We start from the raw sequence: 18,469 nt of genomic DNA on the forward strand, positions 1-18,469 counted from the left end.
TTCAAAATATGTCGTACACCCAGATACTGTACTATATTTGGTGTTTGCCCATACACAGTGGGAAAAAGGCCTGTAGACAATGAACAAATACTGTACACTCTCCAAATAGCAATACTATATGGTCACATGTAGGGTAAATAATCATGTCTATGTCCTTTACATCCCAGCTGAGACAGACACAGAGCGTATAGGTGGTGAGGGATGAGTGGACATGAAAGAGAGGATGAGAGGAGATAAAGAGAATGAAGGGAGAGGAAAAGAAAAAGAACGGGTGGTTGAGACTGAGTTGAGCACACGTTGTATGAGATATCTTTGTCCAACAGATGTTTTTATGAAAGCGGACTCCCTTTGTTTTGCGCTTAACATGTATGGCTTTTGTGCAGCTGGGTATTAACTGAAGCAGTTTAAATGGCCAGCTCCAGGGCACAACAGCAGTATGCTGCCTGCCTGCCTGCCTGCCTGCCTGTCCTAACCACCTGGTCACACTGCGTGCTGTTTAAGAGCAGTTGTTGTTGTTTGTTTAGATTTTTAAAGACCAAAAAAATGACAAACTTAATACCAATTAAGAAAACAAATGTAAACAAACATAGCAAAGTTTGAGTTGGAAAACTGAGTCTATGATGTCTCGAAAGGCTTCCAATACTGTAACTAGTGTGTGTGTGTGTGTGTGTGTGTGTGTGTGTGTGTGTGTGTGTGTGTGTGTGTGTGTGTGTGTGTGTGTGTGTGTGTGTGTGTGTGTGTGTGTGTGTGTGTGTGTGTGTGTGTGTGTGTGTGTGTGTGTGCGCGTGCGTGCGTGCGTCTGTGTGTTTCTAGGTTTACTATCTGCCATAAGACAGAGGTTGTAAAGAACACTCTGGACCCAGTGTGGCAGGCCTTCAAGATCCCTGTCAAGGCCCTGTGCAACGGAGATTATGATAGGTAACTGATACCAGAGATGCAGGTAACTGATGCCAGAGATGCAGGTAACTGATACCAGAGATGCAGGTAACTGATACCAGAGATGCAGGTAACTGGTACCAGAGATACAGGTAACTGGTACCAGAGATGCAGTTAACTGGTACCAGAGATGCAGGTAACTGATACCAGAGATGCAGGTAACTGGTACCAGAGATGCAGGTAACTGGTACCAGAGATGCAGGTCACTGATACCAGAGATGCAGGTCACTGATACCAGAGATGCAGGTAACTGGTACCAGAGATGCAGGTAACTGGTGCCAGAGATGCAGGTAACTGGTGCCAGAGATGCAGGTAACTGGTACCAGAGATGCAGCTAACTGGTACCAGAGATGCAGGTAACTGGTACCAGAGATGCAGGTAACTGATACCAGAGATGCAGGTCACTGATACCAGAGATGCAGGTCACTGATACCAGAGATGCAGGTAACTGATACCAGAGATGCAGGTCACTGATACCAGAGATGCAGGTCACTGATACCAGAGATGCAGGTCACTGATACCAGAGATGCAGGTAACTGATACCAGAGATGCAGGTAACTGGTACCAGAGATGCAGGTAACTGATACCAGAGATGCAGGTAACTGGTACCAGAGATGCAGGTAACTGGTACCAGAGATGCAGGTCACTGATACCAGAGATGCAGGTCACTGATACCAGAGATGCAGGTCACTGATACCAGAGATGCAGGTCACTGATATCAGAGATGCAGGTAACTGGTACCAGAGATGCAGGTAACTGGTACCAGAGATGCAGGTCACTGGTACCAGAGATGCAGGTCACTGGTACCAGAGATGCAGGTCACTGATACCAGAGATGCAGGTCACTGGTACCAGAGATGCAGGTCACTGATACCAGAGATGCAGGTAACTGATACCAGAGATGCAGGTCACTGGTACCAGAGATGCAGGTCACTGGTACCAGAGATGCAGGTAACTGGTACCAGAGATACAGGTCACTGATACCAGAGATGCAGGTAACTGATACCAGAGATGCAGGTAACTGATACCAGAGATGCAGGTAACTGGTACCAGAGATGCAGGTAACTGATAGCAGAGATGCAGGTAACTGATACCAGAGATGCAGGTCACTGATACCAGAGATGCAGGTCACTGATACCAGAGATGCAGGTCACTGATACCAGAGATGCAGGTAACTGATACCAGAGATGCAGGTCACTGATGCCAGAGATGCAGGTCACTGATGCCAGAGATGCAGGTAACTGATACCAGAGATGCAGGTAACTGATGCCAGAGATGCAGGTAACTGGTACCAGAGATGCAGGTAACTGATACCAGAGATGCAGGTAACTGGTACCAGAGATGCAGGTAACTGGTACCAGAGATGCAGGTAACTGATACCAGAGATGCAGGTAACTGATAGCAGAGATGCAGGTACTGTAACTGACAGATGCATAGATTCAGCACTTTGAAATAAAACGGAGAATGGCGGAGATTTGTACTAGATGGGATGACTTCCTCCCTCTACTCTACATTAAAATGTATACACTCCAGTTATAAAATAGTTATATAAATCAAATGTATTACTATAATGAATGCAATCCACTCTATAGGAATGACCAGAGCTAGCTAGGCCTCTTGGGTGTGATGTCTGCCAATATCACTAAGCAACAGAAACAAACCACAACCCACAAATAACTAGGTATCAGTATTCCTCTGTAGTTTATAGTTGACCACAGACCAGTATTCCTCTGTACTTTATAGTTGACCACAGACCATTATTCCTCTGTACTTTATAGTTGACCACAGACCATTATTCCTCTGTACTTTATAGTTGACCACAGACCATTATTCCTCTGTACTTTATAGTTGACCACAGACCATTATTCCTCTGTACTTTATAGTTGACCACAGACCATTATTCCTCTGTACTTTATAGTTGACCACAGACCAGTATTCCTCTGTACTTTATAGTTGACCATAGACCATTATTCCTCTGTACTTTATAGTTGACCACAGACCATTTCTAGAACGACGTTAGGATTCAGGTAAAAAGCAGTGGATGCTGCTACAATCTTTATATTTTGCGACCCGTGACTCCTGCAATCTTTAGCATATTGAATCCCAATAGCAGACATAACTTCCTGAGAGCAGTCCTCTTCAAGCCAGACCATCTTCTTACACAGATGAGCGCTTCTCTTTTAAACAGAGATTCTCAATCAGCACACTAATTGTTTTTTCTAATGGAATTTCTCTCTCTCTCTCTCTCTCTCTCTCTCTCTCTCTCTCTCTCTCTCTCTCTCTCTCTCTCTCTCTCTCTCTCTCTCTCTCTCTCTCTCTCTGTCTCTCAGGAGCATAAAGGTGGAGGTGTATGATTGGGACAGAGATGGAGGGTAGGTACTGTCTCAGACACACACACACACACACACACACACACACGCACACACACACACACACACACACACACACACACACACACACACACACACACACACACACACACACACACACACACACACGCACATAACACACACACAGACACACACACGCATACACACACACACACGCGCATACACACACACACAGACACACACACACGCATACACACACACACACACAGACACACACACACACACACACACACACACACACGCATACACACACGCATACACACACGCATACACACACACACACATACAGGCAGGTACACACATGACATTTTTTTATCACATGTTAATTTGAGACAACACACTATATAGGCATCCACAAAACACAGACATTGATGAAATGGAATTGAATTAAATAGACAAAATATATTGTACCTCTATGAGAAACAATAACTCTCCACTGTGATTGATGAGGAGGTTGGGAGGATGAGGTCCCAGCTGGTAGGTACCAAACCTGTTCAGGGGTGTCTGACACAGAGTACTGTTGCATGCACACAATAATACGATTATTGTGGATAGTCAGATTAATATAATAGTTTGTTTAAAACGTTTGCATGCTTTACATGAAGAACAGTGCTGCACCATGCGCAGATCAAATACAACGCTTGAACGCCGATTTAGCTGTTTACATGTAATTCGAAAGATTGCTCAGAAAACCCGGTGTTTAATCGGCGTATGCTTACTTCGATTATGACCTTACGCCAATTAAGATAAGCAGAGTAAGGTGTCTACATGACTAATGCCATACTCAGCTTACTGCCATAATCAGTTTAATATCGATTTATTAGTGTGTATGTAAATGTAGTCAAAGTGTGTGTTTGCTCATCCAGGCATGACTTCATTGGGGAGTTCAGCACCAGATACAGGGAGATGTCAAGAGGCCAGTCACAGTTCCACACCTATGAGGTAAAACACACACACACACACACACACACACACACACACACACACACACACACACACACACACGCACACGCACACGCACACGCACACAGACAGACACACACACACACAGGCACGTGCACACGCACACGCGCGCACACACACACACACAGACACACACACACACGCACACAAACACACACACAACCTTGTCTCAGCTGTTTACCCAAACAATGAACCTTCCAGGGTATTGCACTAATTGTCTAAGCAATAACCTTTGCTCTCCCGCATCCATCTGCTTTCATTGCCTAGTCAGCTTATTCGATTGAGGAACAGAATTCAGTTAGACAGGCTTTATTTTCAACTTACGATCAACGAGACGAATTGAACCAAGCCCTGTTCTCATTCTCTGCAGGTGGTAAATCAGAAGAAGAGAGAGAAGAAGAAGAAGAGATACCTCAACTCAGGAACAGTGAGTTAATACCTTCTTCTACTCCACCTACCGTTCAACCCTAGCACTCCCTTAATGGGATTCTATCGATGTGATTCTGCACTTATCTGTGCCTGTTCATAGCCCAAAGAGTCACTGTTGAAAGAGTAGTCTAGTCCTGCACTCTGTGTGCTGTAGCCAACTTTTCTATGGTTGTTGTGCCATGTTGAAATAGGTGTACTCTATGGTGTACTCTATTGTGTACTCTATGTATTGTTGAAATAGGTGTACTCTATTGTGTACTCTATTGTGTACTCTATGTACTGTTGAAATAGGTGTACTCTATGGTGTACTCCATGTACTGTTGAAATAGGTGTACTGTATGGTGTACTCTATGTACTGTTGAAATAGGTGTACTCTATGGTGTACTCTCTGTACTGTTGAAATAGGTGTGGTAATACTGTAGTTCCACTGAAATCCCAATGTGTTTTAAAGGGATAGTTCACTTTTATAAAGTTTTAGGCTTATTATAAAGTCGGAAATAAGCTAAAACTTCAAAAAGTATCCCTTTAACCTCCGAACATGTTGCCAGGTAACCCTGCTGTCCTGCCTGGTGGACATGGAGCTCACCTTCCTGGACTACATCAAAGGAGGGTACGTTACAAGGTTTTGTTTTTAATTAGAGGTCTCATTTGAATAGGGACACACTGAATAAAAGTTGAATTTGAATAGGGACACATTGAATAAAAGTTGAATTTGAATAGGGACACATTGAATTAAAGTCTCATTTGAATAGGGACACATTGAATGAAAGTTGAATTTGAATAGGGACACATTGAATGAAAGTTGAATTTGAATAGGGACACATTGAATGAAAGTTGAATTTGAATAGGGACACATTGAATACACAACAGTCAGATGCATTGCACCATCACTCTTTCGCTTACACCTAATTTCCATTGCTTGTCCCTAGGTCTGTGTTAAAACGTTTAGTACTAGCTTTCAATGTTGTATTGTTCATTTTGACTGTGTACCCCATCCAACCTGCACATTTTTATTTCCAAGCAGCTACTGTAAAGTACATAATGTATTACTGCAATAGGTTATACTAATTTAACTGAAACAATTTTCATGGTAACCTCTTTATCTAGCGCTAAGCTCACTTACATCCCTAGTGGTAACTGAAGGTAGGAACAAACTCCTAGCTGAGTGGACTACTAATCAGCTCGTAGGCCTATGTTCATTTTGCAGGGGACAGCAGTTACTGATAACTCCATAACTCCTTGTCAATTAATTGAGTTAGTCGGATCGCTTTGAATCGTGATGTAATTGAATGTAGTATGACTGATGCTTCATTATCTTCACTGTTTGATTTTGTCTTGTAGGACTCAGATTAATTTCACGGTGGCAATTGATTTCACAGCATCAAATGGTGAGTGTGTCCGAATCTGCTTTTAGTTCTTGTCAGCCCTTGAGAACCCTGTGCCTGTGTGGCAGTAAGGTAATGTCCATGTGTTTGAATGTTGGTGTAAGAAAACCCAAGACAAAGGGTAAGAAGGAACAATTAGTACCGTCAGCGTTACAGCTACAAGGCTTTTTTTCAAGACAATTCTCAATGGTAGAAAGCTGCTTAATTTTTGCAATGTATGGACAGCATCCCCTCTTTCCAACTACACAATAGTGTGGACCTCAGTTCTACTGTGTTGGGTTTGTGTCCAGGCAACCCGTCTCAGCCCACCTCCCTCCACTACATGAGTCCATATCAGTTGAATGCCTATGCCATGGCTCTCAGGGCAGTGGGGGAGATCATCCAGGACTACGACAGTGACAAGATGTTCCCTGCTCTGGGCTTCGGAGCCAAGCTGCCCCCGGACGGACGCGTCTCGCACGAGTTCGCTCTGGTGAGGAGACAGGAGACACCTCCATCCATCCTTACATCCATCTATCCCTCCTCTTTCTTACCTGCCACTCTCTCGTCAGTCCTGGTTCTGGACCAGTGGAGGCAGGTGGAGAGAGAACTGACAAATGACCCCTTAGGCTCTGGTCATAAGTAGTTCACTAGTAGTTCCTGTCCTAACCCTTCCTATCCAGATGTAGTGCCCATGCCGCCCTAGGGGCTGGCAGTCATTCCAGCTGCTCAGTTGGGGAACACTCTCCCCAGAGGGGCCCAGCCTGAGACCACGACAGGCCCCATATGCATTCATCTAGGCATTAAGGATTTACTGAGTCAGCCTTTTAACAATGGACTGCATGGAGAGAGAGAGAGAGAGAGAGCGAGGGAGAGAGGGAGATTTCTATGTTGTCTCGCTCATGTTCCTGATGTTTGTTCTGTGTGTTCCTGTACAGAACGGGAACCCTCAGAACCCATACTGCAGTGGGATTGAGGGAGTGATGGAGGCTTACTACCAGAGCCTCAAGTCTGTCCGCCTCTACGGACCCACACACTTCTCCCCTGTTATCAACCACGTGGCCAGGTACTGTAGGTCCAACACACACACACACACCAGAACTAACCACCATGTACAAAGAGCATTCCCAGTGCGATTCCATTGAACTCCTACTGTGGTCCTTCAGTGTGGTACAATAACCTGCTATGATCAATAGATAGCCCCCGTGTGTTCCACAGTGACCTGTGACTCCCCAGGGAAAGACCAGATTAAAATAAATCCTGTAATAACTCAGCCGTCCCACTGAAATCAATACTAACTGTGGTGGCATGAACACACACGGACACACACCCACGCACGCAGGCATGCACACATGCACAAACACACGTCTTGTCTTCTCAGTTTGAGAAAATCCTTTGTGCTTTGTGTGCAACCGCTGAGCATACCGTGGAGATCAAAGGTCAACATAGGTCTGCCTGTCAGACGGTGATCAGAAAGGAACACTCTTTTCACACCCACTCACAGAACAGTAAGTAACCACACATGAAAGCAGTAGCTTAAGCTATGATTGGTGAAACTGCCACGTCCGTTTATGATATCACAACAAAGAAGTTACTATTTTACTTAACTTTTTTTTCGTCGGACATCATTGCATGCTCCTCTCCTCCATTTCATCAGCATAACCGAAACAATAACAAGGACGCTGGGGGGGTCAACAGTGGCGCTGTTTCTCCCTTTATTGGATTTCAGCTTTAAGTGTGCGTCCCAATTGGTCCCATAGGCTCTGGTCCAAATGAGTGCACTATATAGGGAATATGGCGCAGTTTAGGACGCACCCTTAATGTCACATCTCCTCACCATCACACAAATAGATGCGAGAACCCAGTTCAGATTAGATTACAACATCACACCGGTGCCTTTATATGAAGAAGAAAAAAATGTTTTGAAAAAAGGGGCACACACAAGACGAGGATAAAACATGGCCTTCCAGCTTCCAACGTAATCCCTTAATGCAGCAATAAAATAAACTGCAAATGCAACCAAGCGGTCAGAGGTCTTCTCCTCCTCTGCATCCAAAGTTATTCAATGTTGTCCTTCAAAAGTATTCATTCAACGTTGCATGCAGAGAGAGTGGTTGGTGGTTGTTGAAAACAAATAAGGCTTTGCACAATCGACTAGTGGACAGACACTATGGGAGACATCGTGATTAATGGTAATTTTATCCGAGCAGAAGAGAATTGGACTCGGTGCCTCGCTGTCTCTCCGTACTGTGCAGTGTCCCCGTGCCATACTGGCTCTACTTGATATTCACTATTGGGAAATCTTACCCAATCATCTATAAACACACACAAGATTGACTGTAACAAGCTATCTCCCCCATCCCTCTTCGCTCCTCAACTCCCATCTATTTCCCGGTGTGGTCAGACCGCCCACGTGGCCTAAGAATAGCCTTGCCGTTCATAGCTCATTTATTCTCAGTGTTACCAAAGCACACTGAGGGAAACCATTTTCACCCAAATAAGTTTCTCTAGTGTCCAACAAAATCGTCATACTCCCAATATGTGTGGCTGTATTAATTTGCCACTCAGATGGTGTGCACCCCCCAGGGTTACAGTCCAGGTATGGGCCAGATTTGGGTCTCAACCATCAGCCAAACCAATGACCAAACCATCACTAACATTGAGTGGCTGCTGCCAACATACTGACTCAAATCTCTAGCCACTTTAATCATTAAAAATTGGATGTAATAAATGTATCACTAGTCACTTTAAACAATGCCACTTTATATAATGTTTACATACCCTACATTACTCATCTCATATGTGTATACTGTACTCTATACCATCTACTGCATCTTGCCTATGCCGTTCGGCCATCACTCATCCATATATTTATATGTACATATTCTTATTCATTCCTTTACACTTGTGTGTGTATAAGGTAGTTGTTGCGAAATTGTTAGATATTACTACACGGTCGGAACTAGAAGCACAAGCATTTCGCTACACTCGCATTAACATCTGCTAACCATGTGTATGTGACCAATAGAATTTGATTTGATATGATTTGACTAGAGGTCAATGCATGACAGTCAATAGATTGGTGAAAGAGTGGTATAGGCTAACACAAAATATTCTTCATTGCAGGGGTTGGAACCTAAATTGTCTTCCGATCCTTCCGGTCTGAACAGAACCAGTATTGTTTTTGTTCCGTTCAGTTTGCTTAACATTGGACAAAAGCTAGCTAGCTAACGAGCTTGTGTGTGCAGAGCGGCACCACAATTAAAAACATGCCTTGTTTTTTTGTGGTTAATAAATCCAATGTGAATAATAACTATAGTATCCTAGCATTGGAAAAAAAGTAATCCATTCTTCTGTAATAAAAAAATATCTCTTTAATTTAGGAATCAAGCTTGTAACGTCAGTAGGCTACAGTAGTCTATGCTTCAGAGGGGAGGGGGAGGGGCAGATTGCCTACACACACACACACACACACACACACACACACTGGCAACGATTTCCAGCTGGCAGGCAGACACTGGAATAAGTTTCTGAGTGACAGTGTGAGGGCTTTGCATAGGTGCTTCGTTGCATTTTTTGTGGGACTGAAACAAATGCCGGACCGTAAAATAACGCTATTGCCTGGTTCCCATGCTTTTAAAATAATGGTTCTATTCCAGAACAGTTCTGCTCCCTGAAAATGGGGTCTAACCCCGGCTTCATAGATACATTTAATTGATTCATTTATGACATTTGACATTGTAGTTATTTAGGGCTCCTATCCAGAGTGACTTATTGATTACAGTATTATTGATTACACGCTGCAACTCATATTGCTCTCTTCCCTGCTCTCCTCACACCAACCTCTCTGTTTCTCCTCTCCTCTCTTCTTATTCTCTCTCTCCCCCCTCCCCTCCCCTCCCCTCCCCTCCCCTCTCTCTCTCTCCCCTCCCCCCATCCCCATCCCCTCTCTCCCCTCCCCTCCCCTCCCCTCTCTCCTCCCTCCCCTCTCTCCCCCTCCCCTCCCCTCTATCGCTCCCCCTCCCCTCTCTCCTCCCTCCCCTCTCTCCCCCTCCCCTCCCCGCTCTCCCCCTCCCCTCTCTTCCCCTCCCCTCCCTCCCCTCTCTCTCTCTCCCCCTCTCTCTCCCCCTCTCTATCTCCCCTCCCTCTCTCTCTCCCCCTCTCTCTCTCCCCCTCCCGCCCCTCTCTCTCTCCCCCTCTCTCTCTCCCCCTCCACCCCCCTCTTTCCTTCTCTCTCCCCTCCCCTCTCTCTCCCCTCTCCCCTCCCCTCTCTCTCTCCCTTTCCCCTCTCTCTCCCCTCCCCTCCCTCTCTCTCCCCCTCTCCCCTCCCCTCCTCTCTCTCCCTTTCCCTCTCTCTCCCCTCCCCTCCCCTCCCCTCCCCTCTCTCTCCCCCTCCCCTCCCCTCCCCTCCCCTCTCTCTCCCCCTCCCCTCATCTCTCCCCCTCCCCTCCCTCTCTCTCTCCCCCTCCCCTCCCCTCCCCTCCCCTCCCTCCCCTCTCTCTCCCCTCCTCTCTCTCTCCCCCTCCCCTCCCCTCCCCTCTCTACCCCCCCACCCCCCCTCCAGGTATGCACAATCAGTGAAAGACGGCTCCCAGTACTTCATCCTCCTTATCATTTCGGACGGCGTCATCACCGACATGGCTCAGACCAAAGAGTCTATTGTAAATGTAAGACATCTCAAACTTACTATTCATTAAAGGCCCACTCTTACAATATTTTTTCAGCCATTTTTATACATGTAAAATGTATGCTATAGCCTACACATCTTCATGAGTTAGAGTGGTTACATTTATCCAGCTCCATCCCCCAGTTTTATAGCAAACCAAGTGGCGGGTCTGGATTTAGTTGTTTTTCAAATTAAGAAGTAGACCTTCAAGACTCAACTCCACCCCCACTTACTGTACCACTTACTGTACCACTTACTGTACCACCCACTTACTGTACCGCTTACTGTACCACTTACTGTACCACTTACTGTACCACTTACTGTACCACCCACTTACTGTACCGCTTACTGTACCACTTACTGTACCACTTACTGTACCACTTACTGTACCACCCACTTACTGTACCGCTTACTGTACCACTTACTGTACCACTTACTGTACCACCCACTTACTGTACCGCTTACTGTACCACTTACTGTACCACTTACTGTATCACTTACTGTACCACTTACTGTACCACTTACTGTTACCACTTACTGTACCACTTACTGTACCACTAACTGTACCACTTACTGTTACCACTTACTGTACCACTAACTGTACCACTTACTGTACCACTTACTGTTACCACTTACTGTACCACTAACTGTACCACTTACTGTACCACTTACTGTACCACTTACTGTACTACTGTACCACTTACTGTACTACTGTACCACTTACTGTACCACTTACTGTACTACTGTACCACTTACTGTACCACTTACTGTACTACTGTACCACTTACTGTACCACTTACTGTACCACTTACTGTACCACTTACTCAGTCATTCTTGGTGGGTGGACCAACGTTGATAGTGTTTAATGTCTGTCTGTCTACATTGATTTAATACTGTTTGGAATGCCCTGACTCAAAAATGGTGTTACATAGAAATAGAAATCGCTGCTTTTCGTTAAACCATTTTCCCTACATACTGTAATGTGATTGTGGGGTACGATATGAGAACTATGAGTTTCAAGCAACCCCAGAAATAGATGGTCCTCATATCTCTGCCAATTTAATGTTCACCTAAATGGCAATACAAAGTTATGAAACATAGTGATGTGTTAATCTATCATTCTTTCTCACCAGCCTTTGGCAAATGGCTATCCACTCCAAATTGCAATGCAATAGGTGTCTGCTATGGGAGGAGATGGAAATAAGGTTCATTTATAAGCTGTCAGGCTGGCTGGGGTTTAAACACAAGTTGTACATGCATGAAATGAGAGAGGTGACAATCCTACAATGTCTTGGCAAAATGTGGGAGCCAAACCACATAAAGGAGCAGAATTGGAAAACATTGACCACTTTATGACAGGCAGTTACTACCATTTTTCTCTGAGAAGGAGAACTTGTACAGTTTTTACAGTAGTGTCAATAATTGGGGGTATTTCTCCTGTGGCGTTTTAGATAACAATGGTTATTGACGTTGGCATTGAAAGGAACTTGTTTTCTCAAGCTCTCTTTTTTGTTGACACCTCTATTTCTCTTTATTTTGTTTCTCTCTCTCTCCCCCCACCTCCAAAGGCGGCTACTCTGCCCATGTCAATTATAATTGTCGGGGTTGGACCGGCGGAATTTAATGGTAAGAAAGGAATAATGGAATGTGTGTGTGTGTGCGTGCATGTGTGTGTGCACTCGTGTGTGTATGTGCACGCATTTGTGTTTCTAATCTCTTCCCTGCGTTAAATCCATTATTGCGCCCCTCACCCGGTTCTCCCTCTCTTCTGCTTCTCACCTTTCCTTTTTCTATCCTTCTTTCTTCCCCTCACCCTCACCCTATCCCTCTCTTTTCCTTTCCCTTTCTATTTCACTCTTTCATATCTCTCTCATTTGCTTCCCATCCCCCACGTTGTTTATCTTTCTAAATGTCATTGCTCATTTGACCCAACGTTCTACAGAAATGTGTCATCATTTCCCTTCACCTTTTTGTAGTAACAGACCAAGTCCTCGCCTTTCATCTCTTATCATAGGAAAGAAATGTTTACAATTCATAAAACACTCCAGCTCCATGATAAACACATTCATTCTTTATGAGCAATTAGCCTTTTAAAGTCAACGGTCCTTTAAGATTATCACGCTTACAAAGTCAATGTGCACAGTAGCATGATGTCCCTCCCTGTTCCACTACACATGGTTGCTTTCCCTTATACAGATGTAGGATCTTAATTTGATCACCCTATTGCAGGAGAACTTTCCTGCAGTGAAGGACATTTAAAACTTGTAGTGTATTTGAGGTTTAAAAATGCTTCAGAAGTTTTGTATTTTCAACTTAGAAATTTCAAACTTGATTTTCCCTTACAAAAAATATATCAACTGCAGGATTATTTTCCTGCTTTAGCAAACAGGCTAAAATTAAGATCCTAGACCTGTACATCAGTGGAGGCTGCTGAGGGGAGAACGGCTCATAATAATGGCTGAAACGGAGCAAATGGAATGGCATCAAACACCTGGAAATCATGTGTTTGATGTATTTGATACCATTCCACCAATTCCGCTCCAGTCATTACCACGAGCCCGTTCTCCCCAATTAAGGTGCCACCAACCTGGTGTGCTGTACATATCCCACCACATACTTCACCACACCCGGCTGGGCTGCAACCTGGTCTCAGACCAAAACGTATGATATTTTACTAAAATCCATGCCACCCCGTTTAGTTTGATATGTTACTTTACGCTATGTTACATTACATTGGCCTACCAATGTAATAGTGGTCGTACAATATAATACAAATTGTAGGATGTATAGTATCCTACGTCTTGATCGCATTTTACCCGTTTAGTATGATATATTACATTCGACTTTCAGGTGTCTGTTTTTCAAACTAGACACTCTAATGTACTTGTCCTCTTGCTCAATTGTGCACCGGGGCCTCTCACTCCTCTTTCTATTCTGGTTAGAGCCAGTTTGCGCTGTTCTGTGAAGGGAGTAGTACACAACGTTGTACGAGATCTTCAGTTTCTTGGCAATTTCTCGCATGGAATAGCCTTCATTTCTCAGAACAAGAATAGACTGATGAGTTTCAGAAAAAAGTGCTTTGTTTCTGGCCATTTTGATCCTGTAATCGAACACACAAATGCTGATGCTCCAGATACTCAACTAGTCTAAAGAAGGCCAGTTTTATTGCTTATTTAATTAGCACAACAGTTTTCAGCTGTGCTAACATAATTACAAAAAGGTTTTCTAATGATCAATTAGCCTTTTAAAATGATAAACTTGGATTAGCTAACACAACGTGCTATTGGATCACAGGAGTGATGGTTGTAGATAATGGGCCTCTGTACGCCAATGTAGATATTCCATAAACAACATTTACAACATTAACAATGTCTACACTGTATTTCTGATCAATGTGATGCCATTTTAATGGACAAAAAAAAGGACATTTCTAAGTGACCCCAAACTTTTGAACGGTAGTGTATGTTTACTATTTTACTTCTTGTCAAAGTAATGTAACCTAACGTAAAGTAACATATCATACTAAATGGTTTTGCTCTAAGACCAGGCTGGTTCATCACTCACCCAGTACTGTGCAGTATTAACTTACAACCAAGGATTTCACGGCTCTACACACACATTTTCTGAACTCAAACATTGCATGGCAGGCAATGAAACAGTGTCATCTCGTGTAGCATGCTCACTGTCTCTCTGTGGTAATGTAGTGTGTGTAGTTAATGCACACGGACGACAGTGCAGCATGTGAAGTCAACGATGTGTCATGCTCTGTGGCACTGATGATGTTGACATATTGATGTGGGCTTTGTTCTGACATGGCATGGCTGACTGATGTGCTTCTCTCTCTCTCTCTCTCCTTCTCAGAAATGATTGAGCTTGATGGAGACGAAGAGAGGATCTCATCTCAAGGGAGGTTCGCAGAGAGAGACATTGTTCAGGTATTATGGAGCTTTCTCATACATTAACACAGAGTTTCAGTATCTCTGGAAATAGGCTGATATTCTATAGAATGTGTATATCATGTATGTGTACTGTATGTAAATGGCCTACTATGTGAACGGCTTCTCTCTCTCTCTCTCCCTCACTCAATCACCATCTCTGCGTCTTTCATTCCCCATCTTTCTAATCCACTGTCTTTCTCCCCATATTTTCACCTGTATTCTGTTTTTCTCCCCATATCTTCACATGTATTCTGTCTTTCTCGCCATATCTTCACATGTATTCTGTCTTTCTCCCCATATCTTCACATGTATTCTGTCTTTCTCGCCATATCTTCACATGTATTCTGTCTTTCTCCCCATATCTTCACATGTATTCTGTCTTTCTCGCCATATCTTCACATGTATTCTGTCTTTCTCCCCATATCTTCACATGTATTCTGTCTTTCTCCCCATATCTTTACATGTATTCTGTCTTTCTCCCCATATCTTCACATGTATTCTGTCTTTCTCCCCATATCTTTACATGTATTCTGTCTTTCTCCCCGTATCTTCACATCTATTCTGTCTTTCTCCTCCTCTACACCACTTCTCTACCATTATTATTTTGTAATGGAACCACTCTACTCTTTCTCTTACTGTCTCCCCCACTCCTTCTCTTCCTCCCCTCTTCTCTGTTCCTTCTCTCTTCCTCCCCCCCCTTCTCTCCATCCAGTTTGTTCCGTTCCGTGACTACATCGACCGCAGGGGGAACCACATTCTCAGTATGGCCCGTTTGGCCAAAGAGGTCCTGGCTGAGATCCCTGACCAGTTCCTCTCCTACATGAGGACCAGGGGCATCAAACCAGGCCCCTGTCCCCCTGCCTACACCCCCACCCCCGCCATGCATCCCCTCATCACCCGACGGGTCAGCCGAATCTGAAGGGTAAGACGCCCCCCCTCGACCTCTTCCTCTTTTGCTTCTTCTTCTTCCTCACTGGAGTTGTTTCCACGCTCATGTTGCACCTTTGTGGACTCTGGGATTCCATCATCCGTGGCATTGGTCAGCCCTTTCTGTGGAGAGGACAGACCGCCATCGTCCCTCAGGAAGGACTTCCACTGAGAGGTCAGAGGTTAGAGGACGCAGTTTACTGGTCTGACCCAGGAGGTGGGTGAGTGACTGTCATTGACGAGGCAGGAGCAGCATCCAATCTGTGGAGAACCTTTCAGAAGCACATTTCTGATCTGTTATTTCTACGTCCTGCTCTTCCTCCCAACTTCACTTCTCTTTCACCAACAGACTCTTTCTAAATGTTTACAAAAGTTGAGGATGACGAGGAGGATTCATACTCGTGGACACATTTTTATTTCTCTCTGATTTGTACTCCAGATGCTCGCTGGCTCTCCTTTCTTTAGCCACAGAGACTGGTGGTAGTGATGATGAAGAGGACAAAGATGATTCAGATGATGCTGATGATGACAAGCCCAGGAGCCACATCCCATGTTTATTTCTTTTGTACGGAGCATGTTGTAGTCCTAGTAGAGAAGCATGCAGTTAAAGTCCTGCACTCAGGGCCACCTAGCTGATCATTTATTTTCCAACTACCACCTTTTAAGACAGTACCTTAACCACCTATAATCTTCCCACTATGTTACGCTCTGTTGTCCGCCTACCTTTACTCAAAGGGGACTTCCTTCCCTTCAGAGTCTGGTCCTATCAAATACAGCAGGGACTAAACCAGCCTTACTCTTCTGCATCCCAAATGGCACCCTATTCCCTACATAGTGCACTACTTTTGAGAGCCACGGTTAAGCGTAGTGCACTATATAGAGAGTAGGGTGCCTCTTGGGATGCAGAATCTATCCGTTTGATACATTCACAGTCGCCATGCTCACAAGGATTCTGGAATAGTGGAATCTCCATCCATGCATGGGAGTCAAAAACACACTTACCAGTACACCACCACTTCCATGTGTGTCCTCTGACTCTGGAGCTCAGTGAGAAAATGTGGTTTTGTATTTTCAGGAGCATTCTCTCTTTAGTTTCTACCTCTTGCTTCACATCATGTCACTAAACCCTGTGGATGGATGGATGTGTGTTTCGGAAAGGCAGGATGCTAAGCAGTAATATTTCAGTCTACCTTTTGGTTCACAACGTCGCCTTTGTCTCTCACTGAGTGAAAACATTTTACATTTACATTCAACATTTTACTAGCCTACACTACCGGTCAAAAGTTTTAGAACCCCTACTCATTCAAGGGTTTTCTTAATTTTTTCTATTTTCTACATTGTAGAATAATAGTAAAGACATCAAAACTATGAAATCACATATGGAATCATGTAGTAACCAAAAAAAAGTGTTAAACAAATCAAAATATATTTTATATTTAAGACTCTTCTATTAGCCACCCTTTGCCTTGACACACTCTTGGCATTCTCTCAACCAGCATCATCTGGAATGCTTTTCCAACAGTCTTGAAGAAGTTTGCACATATTCTGAACACTTGTTGGCTGCTTTTCCTTCACTTTGCGGTCCAACTCATCCCAAACCACCTCAATTTGGTTGAGGTCGGGGGATTGTTGAGGCCAGGTCATCTGATGCAGTACTCCATCACTCTCCTTCTCGGTCAAATAGCCCTTACACAGCTTGGAGGTCCTCTTGAAAAACAAATGACAGTCCCACTAAGTCCAAACCATATGGGATGGCATACCGCTGCAGAATGCTGTGGTAGCCATGCTGGTTAAGTGTGCCTTGAATTCTAAATAAATCACAGACAGTGTCACCAGCAAAGCACATCCACACCATCACACCTCCTCCATGCTTCACGGTGGGAACCACACATGCAGAGATCACCCGTTCACCAACACCGCATCTCACAAAGACATGGCGGTTGGAGCCAAAAATCTCAAATTTGGACCAAAGGACATATTTCCACCGGTCAAATGTCCATTGATCGTGTTTCTCTTCTTATTATTGATGTCCTTTAGTAGTGGTTTCTTTGCAGTAATTCGACCATGAAGGCCTGATTCACGCAGTCTCCTCTGAACAGTTGATATTGAGATGTGTCTGTTACTTGAACTCTGTGAAGCATTTATTTGGGCTGGTAATTCTAATGAACGTATCCTCTGCGGTAGAGGCAACTCTGGGCCTTCCATTCCTGTGGCGGTCCTCATGAGAGCCAGTTTCATCATAGCACTTGATGGTTTTTGCGACTGCGCTTGAAGAAACTTTCAAAGTTCTTGAAATGTTCTGTATTGACTGACCTTCATGTCTTAAAGTAATGATGGATTCTTTGCTTATTTGAACTGTTCTTGCCATATGGACTTGGTCTTTTACCTTGGTCTGGTTACTACATGATTCCATATGTGTTATTTCATAGTTTGGATGTCTTCAGTACTATTCTACAATGTAGAAAATAGTAAAAAATTAAGAAAAACCCTTGAATGAGTAGGTGTTCTAAAACTTTTGACCAGTAGTGTATATCAGAACATAACTACAGCACTTATATAGTTGCAGTCAGTTTGTAGATTCATTCCAGTTTCCACTCTCAATTTGCTCAGAAAACCTGGCAGTTGACCAAGAAATGAGATCCTCTGGTTATTTCCTTCTATTTCAACATTATTTTAGAACGCCATTCCTCATAGCAACAACCCTTAGTTCAGTGGCTTCAGTTTAGCTTAACCTAGTGTATGGCAAAGTGGGGTGGGGTGGGGGGGATTTCAAAGCCCTTTCCCCCTCCAAGGAAGTTGACGCTCTTTTAGGACTACTGCATATCTACACAATTTAAAAACTCTAAAAGGGTATTTG

The 18,469-nt window shown here is 44.0% G+C and overlaps 1 protein-coding gene across 1 annotated transcript in view; it reads left to right on the forward strand.

Annotated features, from left to right (window-relative positions):
• LOC106561599 (copine-8) overlaps window positions 1-16,903 on the forward strand; it is an 87,546-nt gene extending 70,643 nt beyond the window's left edge. The window contains exons 9-20 of the mRNA XM_045688455.1: window positions 814-918; window positions 3,266-3,307; window positions 4,192-4,267; window positions 4,659-4,715; window positions 5,266-5,327; window positions 6,059-6,105; window positions 6,393-6,574; window positions 7,020-7,147; window positions 10,646-10,748; window positions 12,316-12,373; window positions 14,609-14,682; window positions 15,398-16,903. Coding sequence (XP_045544411.1) covers window positions 814-918; window positions 3,266-3,307; window positions 4,192-4,267; window positions 4,659-4,715; window positions 5,266-5,327; window positions 6,059-6,105; window positions 6,393-6,574; window positions 7,020-7,147; window positions 10,646-10,748; window positions 12,316-12,373; window positions 14,609-14,682; window positions 15,398-15,604 — 1,141 coding nt within the window. The 3' untranslated portion in view covers window positions 15,605-16,903. The remainder of the gene's footprint in view (window positions 1-813; window positions 919-3,265; window positions 3,308-4,191; window positions 4,268-4,658; window positions 4,716-5,265; window positions 5,328-6,058; window positions 6,106-6,392; window positions 6,575-7,019; window positions 7,148-10,645; window positions 10,749-12,315; window positions 12,374-14,608; window positions 14,683-15,397) is intronic.
• The last annotated feature ends 1,566 nt before the right edge of the window (window positions 16,904-18,469 follow it).

Source organism: Salmo salar, chromosome ssa10, assembly GCF_905237065.1.
Source record: "Salmo salar chromosome ssa10, Ssal_v3.1, whole genome shotgun sequence".
NCBI classification, from domain to species: domain Eukaryota; kingdom Metazoa; phylum Chordata; class Actinopteri; order Salmoniformes; family Salmonidae; genus Salmo; species Salmo salar.